The sequence below is a fragment of the Leptodactylus fuscus genome, chromosome 1 (assembly GCF_031893055.1).
Source record: "Leptodactylus fuscus isolate aLepFus1 chromosome 1, aLepFus1.hap2, whole genome shotgun sequence".
Classification (NCBI taxonomy): Eukaryota; Metazoa; Chordata; class Amphibia; order Anura; family Leptodactylidae; genus Leptodactylus; species Leptodactylus fuscus.
Genome location: NC_134265.1, coordinates 207,452,136 through 207,480,065, shown reverse-complemented (window position 1 = coordinate 207,480,065; position 27,930 = coordinate 207,452,136). Strand labels below are relative to the sequence as shown.

General features: G+C 42.9%; 1 protein-coding gene across 2 annotated transcripts; it reads right to left on the bottom strand.

The window, feature by feature from the left end:
* Positions 1–230: 230 nt before the first annotated feature.
* Positions 231–27,846, bottom strand: TMEM259 (transmembrane protein 259). 2 transcript variants are annotated; one of them, XM_075283233.1, is made up of 12 exons: positions 27,722–27,846; positions 27,286–27,493; positions 23,041–23,310; positions 18,928–19,039; positions 15,239–15,349; positions 12,962–13,084; positions 12,751–12,851; positions 10,278–10,335; positions 8,915–8,998; positions 8,705–8,837; positions 7,011–7,110; positions 231–1,809 (listed from the first exon to the last, which is right to left on the bottom strand). In XM_075283233.1, exons 2-12 carry the CDS (start codon positions 27,481–27,483, stop codon positions 1,195–1,197), a joined length of 1,905 nt encoding a protein of 634 aa, XP_075139334.1. In that variant the 5' UTR covers positions 27,484–27,493; positions 27,722–27,846; the 3' UTR covers positions 231–1,194. The 2 variants fall into 2 exon arrangements, with proteins under 2 accessions (XP_075139334.1, XP_075139325.1); XM_075283224.1 differs by lacking the exon at positions 27,722–27,846 and adding an exon at positions 27,652–27,705.
* Positions 27,847–27,930: the final 84 nt, after the last annotated feature.

The following is a 27,930-nucleotide window of genomic DNA, read 5'->3' as shown; positions in this document are numbered from 1 at the left end:
TGGCTACATTGTGCATTTACCGAAGCATTAAGATTCTGTTAGTAACAGGTTATACCTTCATTTATCCCACTTTCTGGAGAAGTGTTGTCGTCGTCATCTTAATAGGTTTGGCGCACTAAACCCCAGTGGATAAAAACCCCACCTGACAATTTTCCTTTAAACACAGTATCGGTATTAGACAAGTTCTCCCCTCCCCCCACCCACCCTTTAAAACCAAAACATTCACTAGTTTTAAGAACAGACCAGATCCAATATTACCCTGGAACACAACTTCAGGAATGCATCTTATTTGTCGATGGCTATTCACTTCTAACCTACATATGTAAGCGTATATAAAAATATACACACACATAAGTGCATACTTATATCTGTATATAGCCTTTGTTACTACTTAGATAAACAAAAAGTGCAATATAATAGTAAAACATTTGACAAATTCGTGCAGCCTTTTTATGCAGTCACAGGTGGAAAGGCACAAATGTCATAAATACCTCCTGCCACAACCAAGGCAGAAGCTTTGGGACCTCCAGGTGTAACTCCACAATACACATCTGTCTTAACTTATACGTGTACATTCCATAGCTTTAAGAACACAGTAAGCACTGGATAGAGGGTGAATGTATAAAATACGAAATGCCCGAAAAGATCGGTCACAGCCTGACTTTTTTGTTTTACAAAATCATTAGATTACTCTTGGTCCTGTGATTGTGAAGTGAATTGATGAAACGCTATAATGCCCATAGGGCCTCTGTAATAAACACCTATTAGACTAGCTTGAAGATCATCCTCTGAAATATGGCTGTTAAATCGGTCATAAAAGGAACCACGTCGCATCAACTTGTAGAGATGACAGCGTGTATACTAATCGTGTACACAAGAAATATGCCCACATTACTCCCTGCACTAACATGTTGAGGAAAGACTGTCCGTTCCAATACCTATTTTACATTGTCCTAAGCCGATACGTGGCATTTATTTGACTTGAGTGAACAACAAAAGTAAAGCAACAGCAGTCAGTCTGTGTGCGTGTACACAACACACGCATGCACAATCTTTTTCGTTTGTTTTTGGTGCTACTGACCAGTCACTCCAGTGGCCAAGAGTTAAGTGGTCCATATAGCTCCTTCTTAGGAGAAATGTAATTCTCCCACTTGCAATGAGCTAAGGGCAAAATGTTTAAAACAGGGATTCAGCTCACAATTCATCAGACCCACACTTGGCATCTGTACTCGGCTGTGGCGCACTAGCTTCTGAGAGGAGCTCTAATGACACTGATGCCGAGAGACTATTTTGCTCTAGATCAGTGCTGGTAACCGACAAGCTTACTGGTTTACAGTCTGTGGGAAGGGTGGTTACTTGTATTTGGGGCTCAGTCAGTTTTTTAGGACTGTTATCAAGTGTAGAAGTTAGTAGAACAGGAGGAGGGTCACCAGTCTGTGTCACTTCTGTAGTGCCAGCTTCAACAGGTTGGCTTCCAGCTGCTTCCCGAGTTGGTTCTTCAGAAAGAATGGACAGAATCTCTGTAACATCTCCTACAGGTGGTGTTGTAGCTACACCTCCATCCAAATGTGTATTGGGCGACATATCATCTGAAGCCACTAAGCTAGTTGGTGGTGGCTGGAGAGTAAACCCAGGGGCAGGGGGAGGCGTTACAATAGATGGCTCTGATGTAGTGTTGTTGTTCAGGTTGTCCTGAAGGCTGGTTTGATTCTGACCTGCCTGCTGATTTTGAAGCAGCATTTCCTGGATGCGGATCTGCTGAAGGATGGCGGGAAGCTCATAGTGATGGAAAAAGTAGATCATAGAGTGCTATGGAGACAAAATGCAAAGCATCAAATCAGACGTGCATGAAAATTTGTACCTACAGAAGTTTTAGGTGTACCCAATTTTACTCTTTTCGGCGTAGATAAAAATTAAATGTATATGAAGTAGATAGAGAAAAATCATCCAAAAATATACATACTAATTTTGCCAGAGAATCTACCACATATTATTGCATATGAATATATAAAAAAAAAAAAAACTACTTAAACTATACAAAAATTCAGCTTATACATTTCCTTTGCAACACTACAAAGGTAACTACACTGCAACACTTTAATGAGTCATCATTGCTTTAAAGGGGCTCTATCAGCAAAATCATGCTGATCGAGCCCCACATACGCGTGAATAGCCTTTATAAAGGCTATTCAGGCACCGCTAAAGTTATATTAAACTACCCCCCAGGTTTAAAATAATACCCTAAAAAAGAATGTGATCTACTTACCCATCGTGCATGGTGGGCGGGCATTCAGGGTCCACCGTCTTCTTCATCCACGCCTCCTCTTCCTGCGATGGTCCTCAGGTCCAGTCTTCTTCCGGCGCTTGCGAACTGACATTGCTAAATAAAAAATGGCCTGGGCGCATGCGCAGTAGCCGTAGTAGAAGCAGCATGCTACTGCGCATGCGCCCACGCCATTTTTTTTTTAAGCAATGTCAGTTCGCGAGAGCGCCGGAGGACATCGCAGGAAGAGGAGGCGTGGATGAAGAAGACAGCGGAGCCTGAATGCCCGCCCACCGTGCACGATGGGCAAGTTGATCACATTCTTTTTTAGGGTATTATTTTAAAACTGGGGGGTAGTTTAATATAACTTTAGCGGTGCCTGAATAGCCTTTAAAAAGGCTATTCACGCATATGTGGGGCTCTATCAGCATGATTTTGCTGATAGAGCCCCTTTAAAGAAATACTCCTACAAAACACTGGCTAGGGTGGGGTCTCATACATGTAGCACATTGTGGGTTTTTTTGTTTTGTTTTTACAACACAACCAACTAAAGAAACTATGATTTCTTGAGAAATTTGGCTAATAGTCAAGAAGACCTGTTTCAAACTATGCTGCCCTAAACTGCCCTTATCTATCTATCTATCTATCTATCTCTCTCTCTCCATGGTCATGGGAAGAATATGCAAATCTGTCTCCCAAGATGTAAACAGGGAGACAGTGCCTCTGTTATGCTGCCCTCTATAGCAAGCACCCTGAACAACATGCCCGACTTCCCAGAAGCCTTCACTGCATGATGCGAGGTTATAACCAAATCAGTTTCTCAGCTACGGACGGCACCGTTTCTGTCTCTTTGGACGTCATCAGCGCAGCCTAGAGAGAATTGATTTGGTTTAAGTGAGAGGCTGAAAGACCAGATTGTGGGGATAACGTCTATCCTTAGGGAGAGACCACCTTCTCAGGTGTGTGGAGACTTATACAGCCATAGTTGCTCCACTGCAAAGGAACATGAGCAACTATGGCTGTACAAGTCTCCATCTGTATCCCCCTGATTAACACAAGTACAAAAATCCACTTCTCTCATTTATTTCACTGGGGAGAATCACCATGGGATGTCCCAGAGCGTAGGAATTACAGCCTTCAGAGAAATTTAGTGCACAGCCACTGGTAGAACTTTAGAGCCCAACCTGGCAGCGGTAGGTGCCATAGAATTTATCTGGCAGAACTTGGTAAAAATGTGGACAGAGACACAGATGGTAGCTTAGCAGACATGGGTGGCAAAAGCCTGATGCTGAACAGCCAAGAGGCTCAGACAGCTTGCTAGAATGAGCAGTCGCATGGAGAGGTGACGGCATATTCACGAGTTGATAGGCCTCCCTGATAGGAGACTGAATCTACCTGGAGATGGAAGCCTTAGAAGCAGCCGGGTGATTGCAAGGGCCCTCAGAGAACCAAGAAGGAGACCGAATAACGGCAGGAATAAGTGAGAGACAAATAGACATGGGTCGCTATTGGGCAGAAAGATGGCAAGAATGTTCTCATTGATGTGGAAAGCATAAACCACTTTAGGCAAGAAGGTGACGGATGAAGGACATGTGGAGAACAAGAAAAGGAGACTTCACGGACAGGGCAATTAAAAGAGGGCTGGGCTTTTCAGAGCACGAATCCCGGAAGATTGTCCTCCAAAACAAAAGATGGAGCCACAAAAGGAGCGACAATGCTGAGAGCGGCTGGCGCTTAAAACACCCCTGGGGGGAGGAGAGAGCTTTTCCTCCCTGTAGCTTCACGTTAGCTTTTCTAGGTCTTAGTCAAAAAGCCAGCTCTGTCCAGAGAAAGGAAGAGTCATTACCACCACCTTTAGAGACTGATTGGGTGTTTCATGAACAGATTAAAATAGCATGGCTGCCGCCTAGGCAGAATGGCGAGCTGTTTGCAGGGAAGCAGTGCACAAGTACTTGGAAGCGTTCAAAATTAGAGAGACTAGCAGCTGGTTGCCCTGTAGGGGGCTTCATTGGAGAGACCCTTCTGGAGCTGTTTGGCCCAGGAGATGCAGGCCTTGATGACCCAGGAAGCAGCAAAGGACAGCTGCAGGGAGGAGCCAGCCACTATGAAAGCCACCTTGGCAAGAGAGTCCACCCTCTTGTCTATGGGATTGCTAAAGGAGGCAGAATAGTAGCCTGGTAGAGCCAAGCTATAATGGTTTGCAAAAGTATTCCTACTCCTTGAACCTTTTCACATTTTATCACTTTACAACCACAAACAATGTATTTTTATTGAGATTTTAAGTGCGGACCAACACAATGTAGCACATAATTGTGAAGTGGAATCAAATTGATAAATGGTTTTCAAAATTTTAAATTAGACAAAAAAAAAAAAAAAAAAACAGAAAAGTGTGACATGAAGTATTCAGCCCCACTACATCAGTACTTTGTAGAACCACCTTTCACTGCAATTACATCTGCAAGTCTTTTGGGGTATGTTTCTACCAGCTTTGCCATTTAGAGACTGAGATTTGTACTCATTCTGCTATGCAAAAATAGCTCAAGCAGATTGGATGGAGAGCGTCTGAACAGCAATGTTTATGTCTTGCCACAGATGCTTAATGGGATTTAGGACTGGGCCATTCAAACGTAAATATTCTTTTACCTAATAAAAAAAAAAATAAAAAAAAAATGAATAGCTCTGTAGCTCTAGCTGTAGGTTTAGGGTCTCTGACCTGTCTGGTAAGTTCCTTGGTCTTCATGATGCTGTTTGTTTACTAGAGTTCTCTGAAAAACCACTGAGTCCTTCACAGAACAGGTGCACTTATGCTGAGACTAAATTATACACAGCTTGACTATTAACTAATTAAGTGACTATTTAAGTGTATCAGAGTACTGGGGGCTGAATACTTTTGCACATCACACTTTCAAAATTTTAATTAAACAAAAATATGAAACCATGTATCATTTTAGTTCCACTTCACAATTAAGTGCTACTTTGTGTTGGTATATCACTTAAAAGCTAAATAAGTTTGTGATTGTAAGGTGACAAAATGTGAAAAAGTTCAAAGTGTATGAATACTTCTGCAAGCTACTGTATTGTGGGGTGCACCGCGGGAGGCTATGAGCACTTGGACACTTTGAAAGGTAAATGAACTTGCATAGAAGGCAGGGGACGGTCCAGGTGAAGACATTGCTCCCTCAAGACATGGTCAAACGCCCCATGGTTGTGGGAAGCCCAGAGGAGAGCTGCAACTGTGGCGGAAGGAGATGTCTTCTTGGGAAGCACAATTTAGGTACTCAGATATGTAGGTTCTCTCTTACCGCACAGTGAGCTTCAGCGCAGCAGCAGATGTAGATGTGCCTAGCTGATGCTCCAAGTAGGAGTCAGAGGCACCCCAGTAGAAGCAGACCAAGCAAGGAGGCAAGTTTTCGCCTGTTGGAGTAGAGCCGTGAGCTAAGGTTCTATGCGGGGAGCGCTGAGAGGAAGGTGAGGAGAACACTGCACTGTAGGAAGATTTCCTAGTCCTCTGCAGGAATAACAAGAGAAACCAGGGAGGAGCTTAGAAGATGCTGACTGAACAGCAATCTGGGAAGGCACCCAGTCTGTGGTGGAATCTCTGAAACAGCTAAGTCTGGCAAAGTAAGCTATGGTCGAGGTAAAGGAAGCCACTCAATCTGGAGGAGGGGCAGCCAGAGAGCGGTCGGGAGAGTCTAGAGCTGGCTTATGCTTGGTTCACACATCAGTATGCCATCAGTCCATTTGAATTAATTTTGAGACTAAAAACGGACTGATGCACATACGGATTGTATACTGACACCTTTTTATGCTGATAGCAAACGTTGTCCGGCCCCTAGAGGACAGATAAGGGGATTAAAAGTAGCAATTATAAACAGAGTAGAGATAAGGACATACTCTACTCTACTCCCTTAGGCCAACGAGGGGGTTAGGAGGAATCCTAGAAGCCTAGAGGAGAGTTGAGCTTACTTGTGGCTTAATCCCCAGAGAAGCGGGGACGAAAGCAGGAAGCTGCAGCCAGCAGCAAGGCACCACCCAGTGCACAAGCCGGCAAGGAGCTTTGGAAGACCCAGTGGAATCCAAAAAAGGAGACTGGCCACTGTACACAGCCATTGGGAAGGCAGGGGCAGTAGTGAACTATGGATACTACAACTGGCTTCTTACTTCTGCATCTGTAGATTTCACAAAGCTACTAGACACTGCAAAAACGTATATATAAATCCTTGAAGGGTTAAGAGTGGACTTATTAGACACAGTTAAGTGACTTTCAACCTATAAAAAGTTGGTGACCTCTGGGATGAGCACCTTTATTATAACAATAGATAATTATTATTTGTTTGTGTGTTGGGAAAAACCTCTTTTAAAGGCTAAGGCTCCACACAGCGAATCGCTGCTGAAAAGCATTGCATTTTGTCCTACAGTGTGTTTCACAGAAAGTCTGCAATTTTCCTCTGGCATGTGTCTCCATTATACCATAGGTATAGTTAACATGATGTGATTTACAAAAATGCAGTAGTTTTTGAAATCGTAGCAGTTCCAAAGCATATTTTTTTCTGCACTGTGAGGATGCGATTGGCCAGAACCCCTTCCACTTGGCAGGTACTGTAATACGCACTATATAACTTATAAGCTTTTTCATTTTTTTGTAAAATATCTCAGACAACCCATTTAATTTATGTAAAACCACATAAATTAATCTTTCTAAAAAAAAAAAAAACGTGAATAGTTTTAGTGGAAAGAAATTCATTACCTGGATGAAGAGCCAGGATGTCACCAGGGCAAGGCTGCTGTACTGTCCATTAAAGCGATAGTGGTAGGCATAGAATGCAAAGTGATAAAGGTAGAAAAATCTGCAAGAATAATGGCAATGATAAAAGATTATAAATTACATGTTCCTTTTTCATTCTAAAGTCCCTCCCAGTAAAGAATAAATTACAGGACATATTACACAATTGTGCAATATATACTTCTTGAGCATTATGCATTAAATAGGGCTTTTCAGGTCTTCAGGAACCAGCAGTTTTATATACCGCTAGAAAGTCGACAGTGTGCTGAATTCAGCACAGTGTCAGCTTTCCAGTTCTGTGCCCCAGAGCTGGAGATATCAGTGCCGTGATTACTGCACCTATGTCTGCCCACTGTCAGAAGGGCTTTCCTGACAGTCTAGCTCTAACACAGTCTTTAACAAAATCAGTCTCCCTTCAATACTTATCAGAATTGAAAGTGTCATGGGCAGTTTATTGTGGACCTGCTGTGCTACCAAACCAGAGTGGCTAGTGGCCACCATCAAGGGCATTATACCAGCGGACTCCTTGGTCTTCAACATTTAACCTCAATATGGGAATCTGGTCTTGGGAGTCCACCAGGCGACTACCCCACAATGTGGTCCCAGTTTGGTAGCAGCTGACCAGGCTAGATAGAAAGGTGTTACAGTGAAAATGAAAACAGAAAAATAAAGAGAACATGACTAAAAACGGAAAGGCAAAGAAGCGAAGACAGAAAAAGACAGGACAAACACATGAAGCAAGAGGCCAAGGACCAGAGGTAGCAGGAATAAGAGCAGAAGAGAAATAAAAACAGACAAGGCAGACACCATAATAGACAAAACAGAAGCATGCATGAGGATCAGGACAAACATCAGACACACAGATTTGCTCAGCCCCAGGCTAAAGGCAGAGCAGGAATAAAAAGGCAGGGGGTGAAAGCGATAGGCTCTCAAGCTGCTAAAAGGGAGGGCCATATATGAGCTGAACCAGAAGTAGCAGCAGGAAACAGCAGCATGAAGAACTAGAAAAGCACATCTTGTGAACCAGAGGCAAGCCAATTGTTATATTTGCTAGGAGGGCAGAATGCTGCACTGTGATTCATTGCTATGGGCAAAAGACTTTCTTCTAGACAGTTTCAAAAATTACCACCATATGAAGATCCTTTTTAATAATTTAATAGAGGAGAAAGATACAAGAAACATTTAAATCTATTAATCTTAATGTTATCAGATCCTCCATATCTTGCTAAACTGATCAATTCACTATCAGATCCTTCTTCAGAGAAGGCTCTGATGTGAAGACCATGTTGAACTGGGGGAGGGGTGAGAAGAATGATCCCAGGGAGTGAGAAACAAGTACAGAAGTGGGATGTAGACTGTAGTCTTCACTAAAGACAGATTTGGCAGTTAATAATGCAGTATCAGGCAGGAGGGGAGTCTGAACTATTCATTTAAAAAAAAAAAAAAAAAAAAATGTTGAATAGGTAAATGGTTTCCATGATTTCTATGAAAGCAGCAATATATTTTAATCAGCTTATTGGAAAAGAAGGTCCTTGAGCATCAGAAAAAGGCCTTTAAAGATAGAACTAGTGAACCTCTAAGGATGATCTAAAATGAAGACGAAGAAACTGAAGAGTGTTCTAAATGACAAACCACCACAGAAACACAATGAAGCTCACCTTAACCAGTGCCTTTTGCTGGTATTTGTGTGGCAGCAGATAGCATCATATTGATCAGCAAGCCACACAATGAGGATTATGTAGAAGGCAGTAGTTGTATCATTGAAAAACTCTGACATAATGGCTTCCATTCCTGTGAAAGTAGAGAAACTAAAGTAATAAAAGGTACAATGTAGAATAAGTCTTTCAGTTGTCAGGCAGTAAACCTACCTACAAGTGCCAGAATCACAGTGAGTAAAGGGGCAGCAGGAAACGCAATACTCATATTCATCTCCAACATTTGCAGCAAATCCACTATAGAAGGGGATAATAAGACATGAGAGTCAAAACAGAACTACCAAACACAGACGTGGTGTTATGTGGTTGAGTTCTCCAACACAGTGCACACTCAAAGTAGAAACCTCAACACACTATTTGTTAAACTGAGCTATATGTAGGATGTACTTCATAACATCCACTACATGTACATTAGTTCAAAGGAAATTCCAGATCATAAATGAGACATTTCGTTCATAATATTCATTTATTAAGCCTGAGAACTGTAGTCCCAGTTGCATAAAGGAGGAAGGCGGTGCTGGTGTATATCCTACACATAGCTCAGTTGATCGAATAAAAAAATCCTTAACAGGAACCTGCTTGGTCGATTTGGGACACTAAACCTCCTAAAGGGTCTTATAAATCAGGGGTCAGTGTCCCAAATCGACCAGAAAAAAAAAGAAGAAGAGGGGGGGGGAGACACGACCTTATTCTTAGGCTGGTCTTACAGGACCTTAGTTTTAGACCGCAAATGGTCAGCAATTGCGGGTTTTAAATTGCGGACCATTTACGGACCAAGTGTTTTCTATACGGCCTCTTACACCGCCATAGATTTTATCCGTGGTGTGGCGTGCCATAACCGTGGTCCAGAGAGTATACAGCATGTCCGTAATGGTCGTGTTTTTACGGTACCGATTGTCCCATACAAGTCTATGGGCGCGTGCAGTTTTGCGGATATACCCTGAACATACTTCAGTGTATATCCATGTCAACATTGCGATTGGGGGGGGGGGGGGGGGAGTTACGGATCTATAAAAAAAAAAAAAATGGGTGCCTTGCGGATGCAATTTGTGGTTGGACACGGACGTCTGCAAAATGAGTTTTTTGTGTTGCGGATCCGCAAATTGTGTACCTCAAAAACCACTATGGTCGTGTAAGACCAGCCTTATTTGTTGAAGAGTGCGATTTTGGTGCTCCCAGCATCTGCGCAGTTCTTTAGTGAAGCTGAAAATGTACATCCCAGAGGTACAGGGCATGTGCACTGAAGGCAAGTGGCACTCCTCTGGCTTCAGGGAAGAGCTGCACCAGTGTGGGGGAGTACAGCTGCAGAGAAACTATAAAAGCTATTTTATTTTAATTGCAGGCACACGATAAGGAACACTAAACCCTCGATCGATCCATATGGAACTATGGATAGTTTAGAGTCCTCAAATTGTCCTGACAGATTCGCTTTAATTTGCAAACTAATACAGTATACTGTGATTTCTAATTTGAACAAGAAATAAAGACATGAAGACTAAAATACATGCCAACTTACCAATAAAAACAAATATCTGATGGTGAGAATACCTCAGGAGCATGGAGACTGAGAGGGTCTAAAAGGAAACAAAAACAGGGTGAAAATGGAAAATAAAGTGTATGCATAAAGTGTTATACTTTTAAGGTACACCTACATGTAGAAAGAGTAGTACCAAATATCAATACAAATACTACAAGAAATCAACACCCTTAAAGAGGATATTTCACCACCTCCACCAATTCAAGCTCTGTTAGTAGGCATGGCTCCACCAATTCCTGTACAGCTGGAATTTTTTCTCTAGCTCTCACTGTACTCAAGCAACAAGTACCATTAGTTTTGTTTTGATGTGCTATTTCAGCTCTGTATTGTCAGAAAAGCAGCGTCAGGCAGGGGGCACAGTTCAGAGTTTCAATCAGAGGCAGCCAGTGTCAGAACTCAAAATCATACCCTTTGTCTGCTCCTGCCTGACAGTACAGAGTCTAAACTGCATATCAGGCATCAAAACTAATAGCACTGATAACTCAGGAATGGTGGAGACTAGAGAAAAAAAAAAAAAAAAGCCAGAACTCCCTTGCTTTCTACGTAGGTATAATGAGATCCACAGTGGCCCCTGCACAGAATAATATGGATCGAGCATGCACAGTCCATATTATACTGGTGCCGACCGCCAGATTAGCATGAATGCCAGCATGCACAGTAGAGTGTCTGCAGTCAACGTCGCCCACTCCATCATATGCTGGCCGTGACTGTAATGCGCACACCTGCTCTATTGCACAGGCGTGTGTACAGAAGAAGTGACCTCCTCCCCGCCCTTTTCAGGTCCTTTTTACAATCCATATACCGTATATACTCAAGTATAAGCCGAGTTTTTCAGCAAAGTTTTTGTTCTGAAAAAGTGATCCTCAGCTTATACTAGAGTCATTACGGTAATTTTCTGCTAGCAGGCCAGGAACGTAGACCCCGCCCCCCCCACCGCTTCACCACACACCGGGTGACATGGCCACATAAGCTCAGGCCCGCACCGGCGTGAGCCTGCTTCCTGGCGTGCTAGCAGAAGTACCGTAAGTACTTCTGCAGTTTGAAGTGTACAATATTGCCATGGCAGGAGCCGCCCCCAACTGCCCCGGTGTCTGTATGCCAGGTCTGGATCAGGGTATGCAAGTTTAAGTGTAATGGAGTCAACCTGCTCTGGTGACACCCGAGAGCCTAATGAAGGCTCCCAGGCCTGTCATCGCTATATTACTATTTCGGCTGGTCTATGACCTTCCGCAATAGTAATGTATAGAATCCCGCATAGACGGCAATACACTTGTAATACTGTCTATGGGACCTGCAATCAAATGATTGCAGGTTCAAGTCCCCTGGGGGGGGGGCTAACAAAATGGTGGGAAAAAAAAAAGTAAAAAAAAAAAAATAAAAGTCGTAAATCACTCCTTTCCCTAGAATACATATAAGGGCGGGTTCACACCAGCACCCGATCTCCGTTATGCAGGTTTCCGTTTTCTGTCAGCAGAAGACGGAAACCAACATTCAGTGTCCGCCGGTGAGCGCCCGTGAGCGTCTTCTGCTCTCAGCGGCGAATCAGGGGTTTTTTTTTTTACCGGAGACAAAGTCCTGCATGTCCGACTGTGTCTGGTTAACCTCTTCCCACCGATGGCATTTTTTGATTTTCGTTTTTGACTCCCCTCCCTCATGACTTTTATTTCTCTGCTCCCAGAGCCATATGAGGTCTTAATCTTTGCGGGACAAATTTTTCTTCATGATGCCACCATTAATTATTCTGTATAATGTACTGGGACGCTGGAAAAAAAATTCAGAATGGGATGAATTTGAAGAAAAAATGCATTTCTGCGACTTTCTTACGGGCTTCAGTTTTACGGCGTTCACTGTGCAGCCAAAATGACATGTTCCCTGTATTGTGTTTCGGTACGATTCCGGGGATACCAAATTTATATGGTTTTATTTACATTTTAACCCCTTTAAAAAAAAATCCAAAACGGTGTTAAAATTTTATTTTTTTTTTCTAAAAGTCACTATATTCTGACAGCCGTAACTTTTTTTTTATACGTCCGTGTACGGGGATGCATAGGGCGTCTTTTTAGTTCTACCATTTTCGGGAAATGTTATTGCTTTGATCACTTTTTATTCAAATTTTTATCAGAATGAAAACAGTGAAAAATCGGCGGTTTGGCACTTTTGACTATTTTCCTGCAGGAAAAATATTTTTATAGATTTGTAGAGCGGGCGATTTCGGACACGGGGATACCTAACATGTATGTGTCTCACAGTATTTAACTACTTTTATATGTGTTCTAGGGAAAGGGAACTGGGGTAGATTGGCTTAAAGCAGTCAAACCTGACCACCCTTTTAAAAAGAAAAGTTACTAAGCAGACAATACCTTTTCTTTGCCGATTACAGTAATATTTGTAATGTTAATGTTAAAAAGACATAAAAATTGAAGGAAGATGAAAGCGAAAAATGTAAACTCACAAAAATAACCATGATCACAAAGGCAGCAAGGTACGAAGTGCGAGCCATCCACATGCTGACAAATCGATAGTGTTCCCCCGAAACAACATTTCTCAGGAACCCTGAGAGAAGAAAAACATGGAGAGGGGGAAAAAAGGGGGGGGGGGGAAGAAATTAACTTTGCTGAAGATAAAAGGATGGCAGAATTGTCTTTCAATGGCAACATACAAACCTTTGTTTTCCTCATTTTCTGCCAAAGCCTTGACGCTCGACATAAGAATATCATCATATCCAAGAAATTCGTCCAACAGAAAACGGCTAAATCTGTCTCCAAAGCACAAGTCACGGGTTGGGTCTATGAAAGATTATTATTAATTAATTGTTTACAGGGGGCTCACTTGTAATTCAGTCAAGGTCACACGTATCAACCATTGCAGTGAACATGCCATGACATTAAATTGGAACAGCAAACTGCTAGCATTTGCCTTATGGTCTCATGTTTTAGTGTCCCAAATATGCGTATAGTAAGTCTGTCTGTGACCAGGTGTTGAAAGAGGGGGGGGGGGAAACATCCAAACACTAAAGCTGAGGCTGCAGGAGCAGACATCTCTCAATGTAGATTATTTTTATTTATTTATTTTTTAAACCACCTTAATGCCCTTTACTGATGAAACAATTTTTGCGTTTTTCCACTGTCACAGACCAAGAGTCATTTTGTTCTCTTAATGTAACTATTAGAGATGAGCGAACAGTGAAATGTTCGAAGTTCAATTCGAGTAGTCGCTCAATACTCGACTGTTCGACCGAACAGCGAACCCCATTATAGTCTATGGGGAATAAATACTCGTTTAGGGAGAAAACCACTATTCGACTCAGGAGAGTCACCAAGTCCACTATGACACCCCAGGAAATGATGCCAACACCTCTGGAATGCAACTGGGACAGCAGGGGAAGCATGTCTGGGGGCATCTAACATGCCCAAGTCACTCTATTATGTCGGGATCCCTGTCAGCTTGTGATATACGGGAGCTGACTTTTTCCCATAGGAATGCATTGACCAGCGTTGATTGGCCGAATGCCATAAAGAGTACAGCATTCTGCCAATCAACGCTGGTTCTGCTGGAGGCTCGTCTGTGAGGAGGCAGAGTCTAATATCAGACCAGAATGGAGACTGCTGTGGACCGATCTTGGACTCCGCCTCCTCCAGCAGAATCAGCGTTATCGGCCAATCAACGCTGGTCAATGCATTCCTATGCCAAGATGTAGCAGTGCTGGCCGTGCTCTCAGCTCGGCTACAACAGAGATGCAGTCGAGGTGAGCGCACGGCCAGCACTGCTACACCAGAGATGTGAACCCTGCTGCTGCACACTCACTCAGCTCCGCTGCACACTCACTCAGCTCCGCTGCACACTCACTCAGCTCCGCTGCATCAGAGATGCGCTGAACCCTGCTGCACACTCAGCTCTGCTGCATCTCCAGTGTAGATCTCAGCATAGGAATGCATTGACCAGCGTTGATTGGCCGAATTCCATACAGAGTACAGCATTCGGCCAATCAACACTGGTTCTGCTGGAGGAGGCGGAGTCTAAGATCGATCCACAGCAGTCTCCATTCTGGTCCAATCTTAGACTCCGCCTCCTCACAGACGAGCCTCTGGCAGAGCCAGCGTTGATTGGCCGAATGCTGTACTCTGTATGGCATTCGGCCAATCAACGCTGGTCAATGCATTCCTATGGGGAAAAAAGTCAGCTCCCGCATATCGCAAGCTGACAGGGATCCTGACCAGATAGAGCCCCAAAGAGCTGGGTGAGTGACATTCCCACCTAAATAAAGGTAATCCCTAGCTAACCCTGCCTCTACATCTATCCCTGTCTCACAGTCCACAGTCTCATATGAACTGGATATTAAATCCACTATTCGTATAAATTGGACGTCACCTGAATTAGCCAGCCAATTACTTTTTCCGATTTTTTTTTTTTTCCGATGCCTCCGTTGTCGTAGTTCCTGTCCCACCTCCCCTGCACAGTTATTGGTGCAAAAAAAGCGCCAGGGAAGGTGGGAGGGGAATCAAATTTTTAGTGAGTTTGCCACCTGGTGTTCGACTCGAATCGAACAGCCTGATATCCGATCGAACATGTACTCGATCGAACGCTGTTCGCTCATCTCTAGTAACTATATAAGGTTTGTTTGGGCAGACCCAATGGCAATCCACTGTTGTAGGTATCAGAGGTATCACACTCAACAAATGTGTGATGAGCAATTCAAACGCACTGCTGGCAGCATTATGTCCTCAACCTTAGTAACCAATTTATTTTTAGCTGCACTATTTTGTGTATTTTTTTTCTCTTCTGTGTATACTGTGAAAACTTTAGTGTATCTAGCAATCCCATTTAAATGTAGGTCTATATACTGTATTTCATTAGAAAGCAAGTCTATTGAACAGCTTCTAAAAAGGACAAAAAAAACCCAAAACATTTGAGTACCACCAGGTCAATTACAACACACTCACCAAGTGTCACCACCATGACAGGTATGTTCAATCTTTGTCGAGTGCTCTGAGAAAGCCTGAGAAATCCATACTCAAGTGAATATTCGACTATGTACTCTTCTTGTGGCCACACTACCAATATAAAAACAAAAAAACAAAAAACAAAAAGTTAAGATCTATGTGTTTTACAAAATATTGTAGAACGTGTAAAACCAGGTTTCCAATGTAGTAAAATAAGGTTTCATAAGATACTTACATTAGCAACTCCCTTCACTACCCTAGCTGTCTGGAAAGCTGTATTATGATGCAACTCACAATGATGCATGATGACTTAGTCATTCAAACTTAGGGCTCATTCACATGACAATTTTCCAAGGCAGTGTGCTGACTGTTAAAACAATGTGCTGTTTTAATGGTCAGCAAATCACTTCATAGACTTCAGTGGATCTATTAACAAAACCGCCCATGTGACCAGAGAAAAATGGATCGTTTCATTTAATGGACCAAGTTCGCGGATCTCTCAATAGACTCCTGTCTATGAGGCATCTGTGAAATGGGATTAGCTGCTGTGGGAATGTAGCCTTAGTGAGAGAATACATAAGACTGCTAGCTTACTACTGTTCAAACTAGCAACTTGTAGTTGAGATTGTGATATTTATAGATGTAGCTGCATTTGCTCGCAACTTTACACAGTGAGTCCAGAAGCAAAAAGAAAGGAGAAAGAAATGCAGGATTTCAGACAGGAGAAAGTATATTACAAAATGCATTAATGCTGTATGAGGCTAAAGCCCCACATTGCAGAAACGCAGCTTTTGTTTGTTGCAGATTTTTTTGCGTTTTTTTTGAGCCAAAGCCAGGATACAAATGGAATCAGAAATATATAAAAAGCTCTTATACTTCCAACTTTTGCTCAATCCACTCCTGGCTTTGGCTCAAAAAAACGCAGCAAAATCTGCAACAAAAAAAGCTGCATTTCTGCAACGTGAGGCTTCAGCCCAAGACTCCCTGTTGCAGAAACGCAGCATTTTATGTTGCAGATTTTGCTGCATTTTTTAGCCAAAGTCAGGAGTGGATATAACAGAAAGTGAACGTCTAAAAGCTTGTTATTTTCCATTCCTTTTCAAGCCACTCCCAACTTTGGCTCAAAAAACTGTAGCAAAATCTGCAAAAAAAAAAAAAAAAAACCCTCTGAATTTCCACAACATAGAGCCCGAGACATACCGTACTTTTTATCAAGGAAAACCCTTGCTAAAAGTCCTTGTGTCTTAAAGTCCAAAGTCCACTTCCTTAATGATCAGGATAAACATTTCCTAAACATTTCCTCGGGTAAGGAGGGAGCCCTCTCCCTCCTTCCGCCACATTGATCTTTTAAATCAGAGGAAAGAAATGGAGAAGAAGCTGCACCCTCTATAGCACAGCTGTCAGTTTACAGACCCCTGCAACTGGGAGAAACACTTATCTCCTGGGCATCCTCCATGGTCTATACATTAGAATAACATCAGCAGATACATTAATCTCGTCCAGGCAGTAGGATAGGTTGCTGCTGCCCCCACTTAGAGTAAGCATAGCAGGCTACCAGCTGGCCTGTGTAAGCACTAAAGGGGCATTAGAAGCATTACATTGTGTGGTGATCACCAAGTGCCAGGACAGCCGGTAGCAGACGAGACTTACTATAGGGTGTACCCCATTAGTGTCCGCCTCACAAAATATAAAATAATATTCTAAAAAAGGTCCTTAGGGCATCCTAGTACCGGGCTGGGCATCGGAGCCGTGGCACTAGCCAGTGGTCGCCTGATGCCTTGGAATTAGGTAGCCTACTACAAACTATATCCCTATTTACCACTGATGAGCCGACAGGATGTTCGGCGAAACACGTAGGGAAGGGGTTAAACGAGCATAACAGAGGCTAATGACTTATTTAGCAGGAATGCCATATGTGAGATACGATATGCCAGTTCTATCTAATTGGGTGGGCTGATTATAGATAATGTGGACTAGCAGAGGGCAGAAACAAGATGTCAGAAGTCGATGATGGAGAGCAGTTAGCAGAATCCTCATCATCGCTGAATATACTTGGTATTCTGGTTTGGTCAATGAGCAGCTATCACAGTCCAGCAATAACTGAAGTGGCATCTGATACATTGTCCCTTATTGCAATTCCAGTAAATTGAGAGGTTCTGCCGACAAATATAGGCAGCAGTTGCTATAGGGGTTAATATAATGAGTAGAGGGAAATAAGAGAGGCCAAAGTACAGATAGTACCTATTTTCCTTCACAAGTTATACTTACCTTTTATCTGTTTTGTTTTGGTGTGGTAAGGTTAGGCAGAAACAAATGTAATGGGCTGAAAATTAGCAAACCATACCGTTTTCTCACTTGACATACAAAACTACACAGCACAAGCGTTTTTAATTGATATTTATTTGTATGTTCAGGGTTATGTACCTTTAACAAAATTATACAGTTTTACATGTTCACTAAAATAGTTGTTCAGTGAGCACCAAGTGCCCCACACAGGACAGCCGGTAGCACACTATACTTACTATAGGGTGTACCCCATTAGTGTTCGCCTCACAAAATATAATAAGTAATATTCTAAAAAGGTCCTTAGGGCATTATACGGAGTGTTGGGCACCAATAGTGCCCACCATGTAGTATAATGCCCTAGTAGTGCCTATAACAGTATAATACTCCATTAGTGCCCATCACACAGTATAATGCTCCATTATAATGTGTGGAAGCAATAAGACGACACTATGCCATGTGGAGGCCACTAATGGGCTTTCTAAGTATGTGCCCTTGTGAGCAGCGGGAGCAGACTAGTATGCTAGGGAAAAGAAAGTGGGTTATTAGCTAACAGTCAGTGACATTAAATCCTCTACTCGATTTGGTCACCAGAGAAACTTTAAAATGAGCTAGTTCTATAATGAGGACAAGGGTGCATTAAGGGTCAGGGGGCATGTCACTTCTGGCCAAATTATTCCTCAGAATAACTTTCACCAGTTTTAATTTACTTCCTGTCAGCCTGAGCAACCAGGAACAGTTATCAGTTAGCAGCCCATCCTGCAAATAAAGGTTTTCCAGCCAAAAATTTTCTCAAAAGGATCTGTTTGTACTATTAATAGGTTAATAAGTGCACCCACCCAGTGTGTTTCTTTGTTTCTCTGTAAATTCCTTGCAACTTGGGTAGCTTCCAGTTCAGTTTTCCTACAACTACCATTATGCCTTTCATTTCACTCAGAGCCGACTACCCTCCCACAGTTTCCCTAGCTAGATTGCCCACTACTAGCACTTCCTAACTAACTCACCCTATCATACTTACCTGTCTTCCTGTCTGGCACAGGACATCACTGGTTCTGGGCTACTGCACATGCTGGCACTATTGCGCAGGCGGTCGGTAGACATCAAGAAGAGGAGACACCTGCGCAATAGAGCCAGAGTGGCGGCATGTGCAGTAGCACTAAACAAGTGGACATCCCATGCCCAGAAGATCCAGACTGGAAGACAGGCAAGTACGATGGAGTGGGTGGGTTTGTATTGGTGACACTCCATTTCCGTAAATGGAACATTACCAGAAAATTAGAAAGATCATTTTATCCCAGACAACCCCCTTTAAAGTAATTGAAAATTCAGATAAAGTGAAAAATGTGCTCAGTCTGTGTATAGTAGTCATGTGAAGGGTTGTACATATATCTAAAGCTTTTACTCACCTTTACTTGTAGCATCACTAAAGGATAGCCCCTGACTCTGGTTATCAGATGCTTGTGTCACGCTTTCAAGGGATGGCTTCATAAACACCTTAGGCTCAATTTCCAGTTCAAACTACAAGAGTAGGGAAAACATTAAAGGGGTTGTCCCATCACAAGGATCCTATCTATACTGCTTGTTAATGTGAATGTAAGACTTTTCCTAAATACACTGCATCAGCAAAACTGCTTTGTTTGTCCACTCTCACTTTTTTTTTTTTTTTTTTTTTTTTTTTTTAACACATCCCTTGACTTATCTGGTCATAAGTCAAGTGATGTATCTGCTGTTCTGAGGGAGGGGGGAGTTAAGTGCACGGGAGCGAGCCTGGATGGGGGGGGGGGGGTAGTTTACCCTTTGGGGGGGAAGGGGCCGCCAATACAGACCCGGCATCCGCTGTAATAGAGAGGCGGATGCCGGGGACGGTTAGACGCCGGCACAGATGCCTGCAACATCGCTATACTCCTGCCCTGCATGAAGCCAGCAGTGGCAGGAGCGTTGCTGCTATTCCGGGGGGGGGGGGCTCTGCATAGCCTAGCATAGCATAGCGATGTTGCAGGCATCTGTGCCGGCGTCTAGCCATCCCCGGCATCCGCCTCTCTATTACAGCGAATGCCGGGTCTGTATTCACATATGCAAAGCCAGCATCTCACCGCTGGCTTTGCATATGTAACCCCGCCCACCAATGACGCAACAAAGCAGGAAGACAGAAGATTTTACAGCAACGAAGACTGGTGAGTATGCGACCTGGGAATACCCCTTTAAGGCTGAGACCCCACGTTCTGGAAAAGCTGCTTTTTTATTGCAGATTTTACTGGGGGGGGGGGGGGGGTTTGGTTTTTTTTTAGCCAAAGCCTGGAGTGGGAGATATACAGGAAGTTCTTATACGTATCCCTTCCGCTCAATCCACTGCTGGCTTTGGCTCAAAAAAAACCAACAAAATCTGCAACAAAAAAAGCTGTGTTTCCACAACGTGGGGCTTCAGCCTAAAACTGTAAAATTAGAGACAAACAAGTTAATGTTTATTGGTTTCTCTCTCACTTGGCTGGGTGACTGAGCTATGGGTACAACGTAAAAAAAAATGGCGTGGGCACATGTGCAGTAGCATGCTGCTTCTACTACGGCTACTGCGCATGCGCCCACTCCATTTTTTTAGCAATGTTAGTTTGCGAGCGCCGGAGGAAGACGGGACCAGAGGACATCGCAGGAAGAGGAGGCGTGGATGAAGAAGACGGCAGACCCTGAATGCCCGCCCACCGTGCATATTGGGTAAGTTGATCACATTCTTTTTTAGGGTATTATTTTAAAACTGGGGGGTAGTTTAATATAACTTTAGCGGTGCCTGAATAGCCTTTTTAAAGATAATTTTGCTGATAGAGCCCCTTTAATTGCTAGACTGCATAAGGGACTTGTCATTATTTCTAGTTGAAGCCACCAGTTAGCAGTAAACCACCAGTTGTACTTGAAAGTAAAGACCGGGCCAATTTTTATTTTTGTTTATCTGGTTTTTCCTCCCCACTGTTCAGAAGCCATAATTTCACCTCCATCCCCAAGTCCAGAGAGTCACATGATGGCTTATTGTTTGGGGGACAAATTGTCCTTTGTAATGTACCCGTTACCCATATTCTGTGTGTCAGTATGATCATGGCAATAACAAAAGCTAATGTAATATTGATACCTTTCAAAAAAAAAAAAAAAAAAAAGTGTGTCACCATGTTCTGTCACCTGTAACTTTCATATTTATTGTGGGTCAAGATGAGTTATTGATTCCATTTGAAGGTTGTTTTGATTTTTTAATAGTTTGGGCATTTTTGAGCATGAAGATACCTAATGGGTTTATATTTACTTTTATTTATTTTGGTATGTGATCTAGGGAAGGGGGTAAAACACTTTTTTGTATCAACCTAGTGTAAGCACTAGTAATATCAGTGTTATTAGCTTAAAAAGTGGCCCTAATAGATAGATGGATTTAGGAGGATGAGTGATGGACCATCAAATTTATTTTGCAGTACCAGAATACAAACACATACTGCCACCAGCACTTGTGCCAAAGTACTTTATTGAGTATTAATCTAAATATACGACAAATTTATCAAGCAACATTTGATATTTTGATAAATCTGGTGCAATTTAAGACAAAATAATCTAGTAAACTAAAACTTACATAGCTTTAGTATATATGCCCCATTACATAATTGTAAATATATATATATATTTATATACACAGAGAGAGAGAGAGAGAGAGAGAGAGAGAAAAAAAAGGAGAGATAAAAAGGTTTTCTGTATTTTCATGACTATGAAAATTGTAGATTCACGCTGAAAGCATCAAAACTATGAATTAACACGTGGAATTATATACTTAACAAAAAAGTGTGAAACAACTGAGAATATGTCTTATATTCTAGGTTCTTCAAAGTAGCCACCTTTTGCTTTGATTACTGCTTTGCACTCGCTTGATGAGCTTCAAGAGATAGTCTTATTTTTTATTTATTATTGTTTATTTATATAGCACCATTAATTCCATGGTGCTTTACAATTGGGGGTTTACAAACAATACACAAAAAATACAAGTATTTTTATATTACCGTATTTTTCGGACTATAAGACGCACTGGACTATAAGACACACCTAGGTTTTAGAGGAGGAAAATAGCGGAAAAAAATTTTGCAGTAAAAAAAATGGTAAAATATTTAATATATAGGAGTTGTAGTTTTGCAGCTGCACGGGGACGCATAGAGTGGGGTTTTTTTTTTTAGCAGACTGGGCATTTTCGGACACAGGGATACCTAATCTGTATGTGTTTGACATATGATTTTCTACTTTTATATATATTCTGGGGAAAGGAGGTGATTTTACTTATTTCATTTTTGTATTATATACTTTTAAAGCTTTTTTTTTTTTTTTTTTTTAACTATTTTATTCCCCCCCCCGGGGGCTTGAACCTGCAGTCATTTGATTGCAAGTCCCATAGACGGCAATACAACTGTATTGCCGTCTATGGGACATTCTGTATATTACTATTACGGCTGGTCATAGACTAGCCACAATGGTAATATAGCAGTGACAGGCCTGGGAGCCTTCATTAGGCTCCCGGCTGTCACCCAAACAGGTCGGCTCTTGCGATATTGCAACGCAGGAGCCGGCCTGCAACTTTACAGGTATGGGGCCGGTGGGGAGGCTGGTGACTCGGATGAACTTATCCTCCGCAGCAGAGGTGACTCTTGGTCTTCCTTTCCTGGGGAGGTCCTTATGTGAGCCAGTTTCTTTGTAGCGCTTGATAGTTTTTGTAACTGCACTTGGGGACACTTTCAAAGTTTTCCCAATTTTTCGGACTGACTGACCTTCATTTCTTAAAGTAATGATGGCCACTCGTTTTTCTTTACTTAGCTGCTTTTTTCTTATAATACAAATTCTAACAGTCTATTCAGTAGGACTATCAGCTGTGTATCCACCTGACTTCTGCACAACACAACTAATGGTCCCAACCCCATTTATAAGGCAAGAAATCCCACTTATTAAATCTGACAGGGCACACCTGTGAAGTGAAAACCATTTCAGGTGACTACCTCTTGAAGCTCATCAAGAGAATGCCAAGAGTGTGCAAAGCAGGAATCAAAGCAAAAGGGGTATGTGTGTGTGTATATATATATATATATATATATATATATATATATACACACACATACACACACACACAGAGTGCGCATATACAAACACACACACACACGCTTGTAGTGCGGGCATGTGCAGTCGGCTCTGCCCAGGCCCAATGCCTGGCAGAGTGAATGAAGAGCCAGATATCACCGCGGGGACGCTACAAGGAGAAGACTGCACGGAGGATCCAGCCCGACACTCACTCGTGGACTTGGCAAGTACAATTTGATCGAACGTTGCCTATCCCTGAAACAAGCATTTTCCCCCCATAGACTATAATAGGGTTCGATATTCGATTTGAGTAGTCGAATATTGAGGGGCTACTCGAAACGAACCTCGAACATTTTACTGTTCGCTCATCTCTACTGCTGACCATATTGTTCACCATCTATAAACGAAAAAATATTGGTATAGCAATTTCATACCTTGATGGAGCTATTGTGGTACATATCCACACTCATCTCCTCCTCATCCTCTTCCCCATCTTCCTCACCCAGGGGCTCCTTCACCAAGCCAGGAAAAGTGTCACTGTCATAGAATTGAAGAAATATAGGTGCTCTGCTTGAGTTTAATTGGATCTCAACCCGCAAGATGCCATCTCTGGGCCATTTATCTCGCACATGCTCTAAGCAGTTGATAGGGGACCGAGAAAATGCGATGTGGATGTATGCAAGAATAAAAAGGACCAAGAGGGCCTAAAGGAAAATACAAAAGTCAAAGAGTAAAAATGTGACATTTCAAGAACTGTTTACATATAACTTGAATACTATAGCTTAACTTTTTACCTACAATCTACATCACAAACCCAACATTAAATGGTTTACACAAAGTAATGTAAACAGTATACAGATAACAGATTTCTCCGACTGTATGGGGTGATTGGATGTGTCTTGCAAACACTCAGTTTTACTGAATATTCATGTATTCTCAGTAGAAAGGTGACCGTTAATCTCTGTAAGAACAACCCTTTAGCTAGTAATATCTGGAGAAGACCTGATGCTAGGGTTGGGCAAATCAAAAAAAGAAAAAATTTAACCTGGATAACAGAAATGATTTTATGCACATCGGTTATTACAATATTTGGAAGGTTCTACGTACAGTTATCGTTGGAGTGAACACGTTCAAATTGTAACTGCTACTATACACGTTTGCCTACTGTAGACTTGTGTCCCACAACAATCAAATGAATAAGCATATACCCGTGATGGCGAACCTATGGCACGCGTAGAGGACACACAGCCTTTCTGCTGACACATGCGCCGGTGTCAAGATCGCTCACTAACGGGGAATTCGGTGCAGGATTCCCTGTTATTGAGCGATCGCTGATTTCACCTGAAAACTGTTAGTGTAGGCCGTGATGACGTCAACAGCAAAGTCATCAGTGCCTGCAATCAGGAGGAGGATGCTCTTCGTGGGACTGCAACAATACTAGGTAAGCATGAACTACTATGTGGGGGCCAACAGTGGAGCATATAATAGTGTGTTGGGGGGCTTCTTGTGGTGCATATAATACTGTGGGGAGGCCCACTGTGAGCATATACTACTGTGTCGCGGCCCAGGCCCTGTGTGGGGGGCAGTGTAGAGCATAATTTACAGTTTGGCAACCACTGTGTAGTATACTGTACTGTGTGGGGCCACTGTGGAGCATACTGTATTGCAAAAAAACAAAAAGAAACTGGCTCTTATATTGCAGGCTACATAGAGTAGCCAGTAAATTGGCGTCTGTCAGCTTTGACCAAGGCACCAGAGGTGTTAATGTCCGCAATCAGTGCGCGGGCACCGATCACGCACATTAGTGCCGGGACTCTGCCGCATAAAACATATTATGTACTAGTATAGCGGATGTCGGGAAGGGGTTACATGTTCACCTTACGACAAATATAGCAATCTGCTATACCCTGTATCTCTCAGTACTGGCTGCAAATAGCAGCCTATGCACTGGATTGGTGTCCATCTAAATCATGCGATAACCATGATAACATAAGGGCTAGTTCACACGGGCACAGATTATGGCGCGCAATCCACGTCATAATGGTGGTCTATGGAGACTGCTAGCGTTCTTTTTTCCACTAGCAGCATGTTGCCGCTAACAGAAAAAAGAAGCGAACTGCCCTTTCTTCAGGCGAATTCCTAGCGGCAGCAACCTCCAGAGTCAGCCCATTCATTTGAGCCTACTCCGGAGGGGGAAGCAGCGACTGTCGGTGCCAAAATCCACCCTTCCACTCCCCGTGTGAACGGGACCAAAAACTCTTTTTGGAGTTCCCAGCGTGGTTCGGACTTGCTACTCCGATGTTTTCTTGCAGTGGAAGTCCCCACCAGCTGTTATGTGAGAAGTACCCTTGGTGCACATGTGGTCACATGGGGCGGGGATTTCAGCTGGAAGAAAACACCAGAGCAGGAGGGCTTAGATCGCTCAGAGAATCTGGAGCCCAAGGATTGCAAGCAGAGCAGTACCTGTGTGGTTACTGTTACTATTTGTTTACATTGGCATCCTCCTATTCCTACAACTCCCATGATTCCCTGGGCTGCACTCAAGTGACTCTCTCCCACTCACATTTCCTTAGCTAGCCTTCTCTCTCATATCTTTATCCTTATGAGATAGCTAGATAGATATCTCAGACTGAAGAGCCTAAAACCCACCAGCCCTGTGTGTGGACATAGCACACACAGCTGCCAACAACTATTTTTGTGTTTCACTGGCAATTTTACCAGCACATATAAACTAAGAAAAAAAAAATATGTCCATTCATTTGTCCGTTTTAATCAGTCTTTAGCATCCAGAAGACCTGATAAAAGGGAACCCATCAGGTGGATTTTCTAGCCCAATTTACATTACCTAGTCACTGGGGTAAGGAGCAGCTGCATCTAGTCAGAGTCATTGCACTAAATGACAGCCTGTGCAGTGACTGACATGTCCTTTGCTGTCACATATTAACCTGATACCTTACCCAAATGCCAGCCTCAGTGGGTGTGATTTAGGGCTGCATGTCTAGATGAAGCTGATCTGCGCAAGACTAGTTAAGGTAAATTAAGCCTAAGGTTATTAAAGCCTTATAACTTGACTTTTCAGCATCAGAAATCATAGTGAGGAGCAATATAGGAATGGTCATTACTTGATATTGCACACAAGTGATCAAAATGTACTGTAGTTTATAAATAGGGAAAGGGGACATTGATGTAGTAGCTGAATGGCAGAATGCGCACTGTCCTGGGTAATAGATATATAATGACAGACATTTGCGCAATATCCTCAGACATTTTTATCTCATAGACTTTGTGCATAAACATTTAGCAATGTATTCATAACCAAAGAGATAAAATCTTATACAATAACTCTACAAGAGCATAAACAGCTGGTGAATTCACACTACATATGTAAGAGGTGTGCATCGGGATTGTACACACTTAGCAATGCCTAGTAATATATAACTTTGCCTCTACTTGTGTGACCTGTTGTACCAACTGCTTATCCACATGAAACTGAACCAGGAGAAGCTGTTCAATTAGCAACTAGATTACATTAAAGGGAGAATACAGAGGACAACATTTCACATAGTAATTATTAAGGAATCCTTCAATCTCCTCAAGGAACACTTGCCCTCACTGTTTGCTAAGCAGCCATTGCTTATCAATGCCGGCCACAACTAGCAGGTGGCGCACCAAGATCTTCACGTCACTTCTAGTCTATTCCACATCACTTTCAATGTATGTGCTTATCTCAATGAATGGAAGCCACTGTCTGCTGTTAGAAATCTGTTCTGATCCTGCACTGTTCACAAAAGTGCATGCTCTGTTATAAAAGATACTTACCTCACCCACTGCTGCATTCCAGCTCCTGGTACCCCCTCAACACAAAAATGATCGCTCTGCCATTCACTGGTGCCAGGAGTGCCCCCGTTTCATCTACTTAGGGTTAGTTCACACAGAGTATTTTGCAGGCGGATTTTGACACAGAATCTGACTGCAAAAAGGCCTCCCATTCATTTCAATGGGAGCCGCTCGCTTTTTTTCCCCCTCGCTAGCAATTTTTTCTTCAACTAGCTAGAAAAAGAAGTGACATGCCCTCTCCCCCCACGGATTCTGCGGGGACTCACGCCCAATGAGGCCCATTCACTCAGGCCTAATCAGGAGCGGGATGCCACTGCACTACATCGTATTACGGAAAAGTCACACCGCGGAAAAGGCTTCCGCCATGTGAACAGACCCTTACTGGCTGAACATAGATGCTTTTCTCAAGAGGGTCCAGGAAATACAATAAAGGACCCTACCCACCAAAGCTGAAAGCAACAGCTATGCCACCATGTTAAGATATTTTACATAACTCCATATAATAAAATAAACTGCATTTGTTGAAACCTTTCAGGAAAATAAACCATGCACACTGCAAACTGACACTTCTATATTAGGGGGGGGGGGGGGTCCTACCAATGATAACAATGGCATTGAGCTGCTTGCTGTAAAAACTGAACTAACCTTCACAAGGGATTGCATACATCATACACTCCCTACATCCATGCCATCCTCAGATGAGGTATATACATACACTGGCTTCTGCACAAGTCTCTATGGATATAGCCACAGATTCTAGTTGGGTCTGTGCACCACTGATCACATGACACAATAATGTCACTCGCAGCTCCAGTACAGAGGGCTTCCAACCAACAACATACCTTCAGAAGCACAAAGAACTCAAAGATTCTGCGGAATGACGGTGGGAAGAGCCGGGCATAGGTGACTGCCATCTTAAAGAAGAGCGCATGAAAGAGGCGATCCCGCACATTTATCAGAGGGTTCTGGTTGAGGTTGGGAGTCCGCACCCGGTTTCCATTGGTGTTATTTATAGGAATATTCCCCTGGTTCTCAGACATCTTGAAGGCTCTTTAGGGGATGGAAAGAAAGGAGAGACATTTCAGCAGACAGCTACATGACGCATTAGACACGGGGTAATCCTAGGGTTTCCTCACAGGACAACCTAGTGTCATGCGCATTACAGCCCCCTCACCCATTACTGCAGCTTGTAGCACATAGAAACTTACAGGTAATAGCGGCACACTGCCTTCATAGTCTATGAGCCACATAACAGTGGCACATGCCTGCCGTGCCTACCTATGCCTTGTTGGGGTGGAGGGAGGGGGGCTCTGGCCCCTACCGCTGCGGGGAGGGGACCCCTTGGAGCTAATAGGGTCGCACAGTCTCCGATTATCGGCGACTTCCGCTTTCTCTTCCGCTTCCTGTGGCCTCAGCCATTACAGTGACCGTGAAAGTGAATTTGCGAAGCAGTATGGGAGAGTGGGCAGTACTATGCTAATGAGCTA

Coding starts and splice junctions, on each gene's coding strand:
- TMEM259 (XM_075283224.1), bottom strand. CDS start 27,677: ATGAAGGCAGTGTGCCGCTATTACCT. Junction 23,311..27,285: donor AGTTCTTTGTGCTTCTGAAG/GTATGTTGTTGG, acceptor ATTTTCCTTTAG/GCCCTCTTGGTCCTTTTTAT. Junction 15,350..18,927: donor TAGTGATGCTACAAGTAAAG/GTGAGTAAAAGC, acceptor TTATATTGGTAG/TGTGGCCACAAGAAGAGTAC.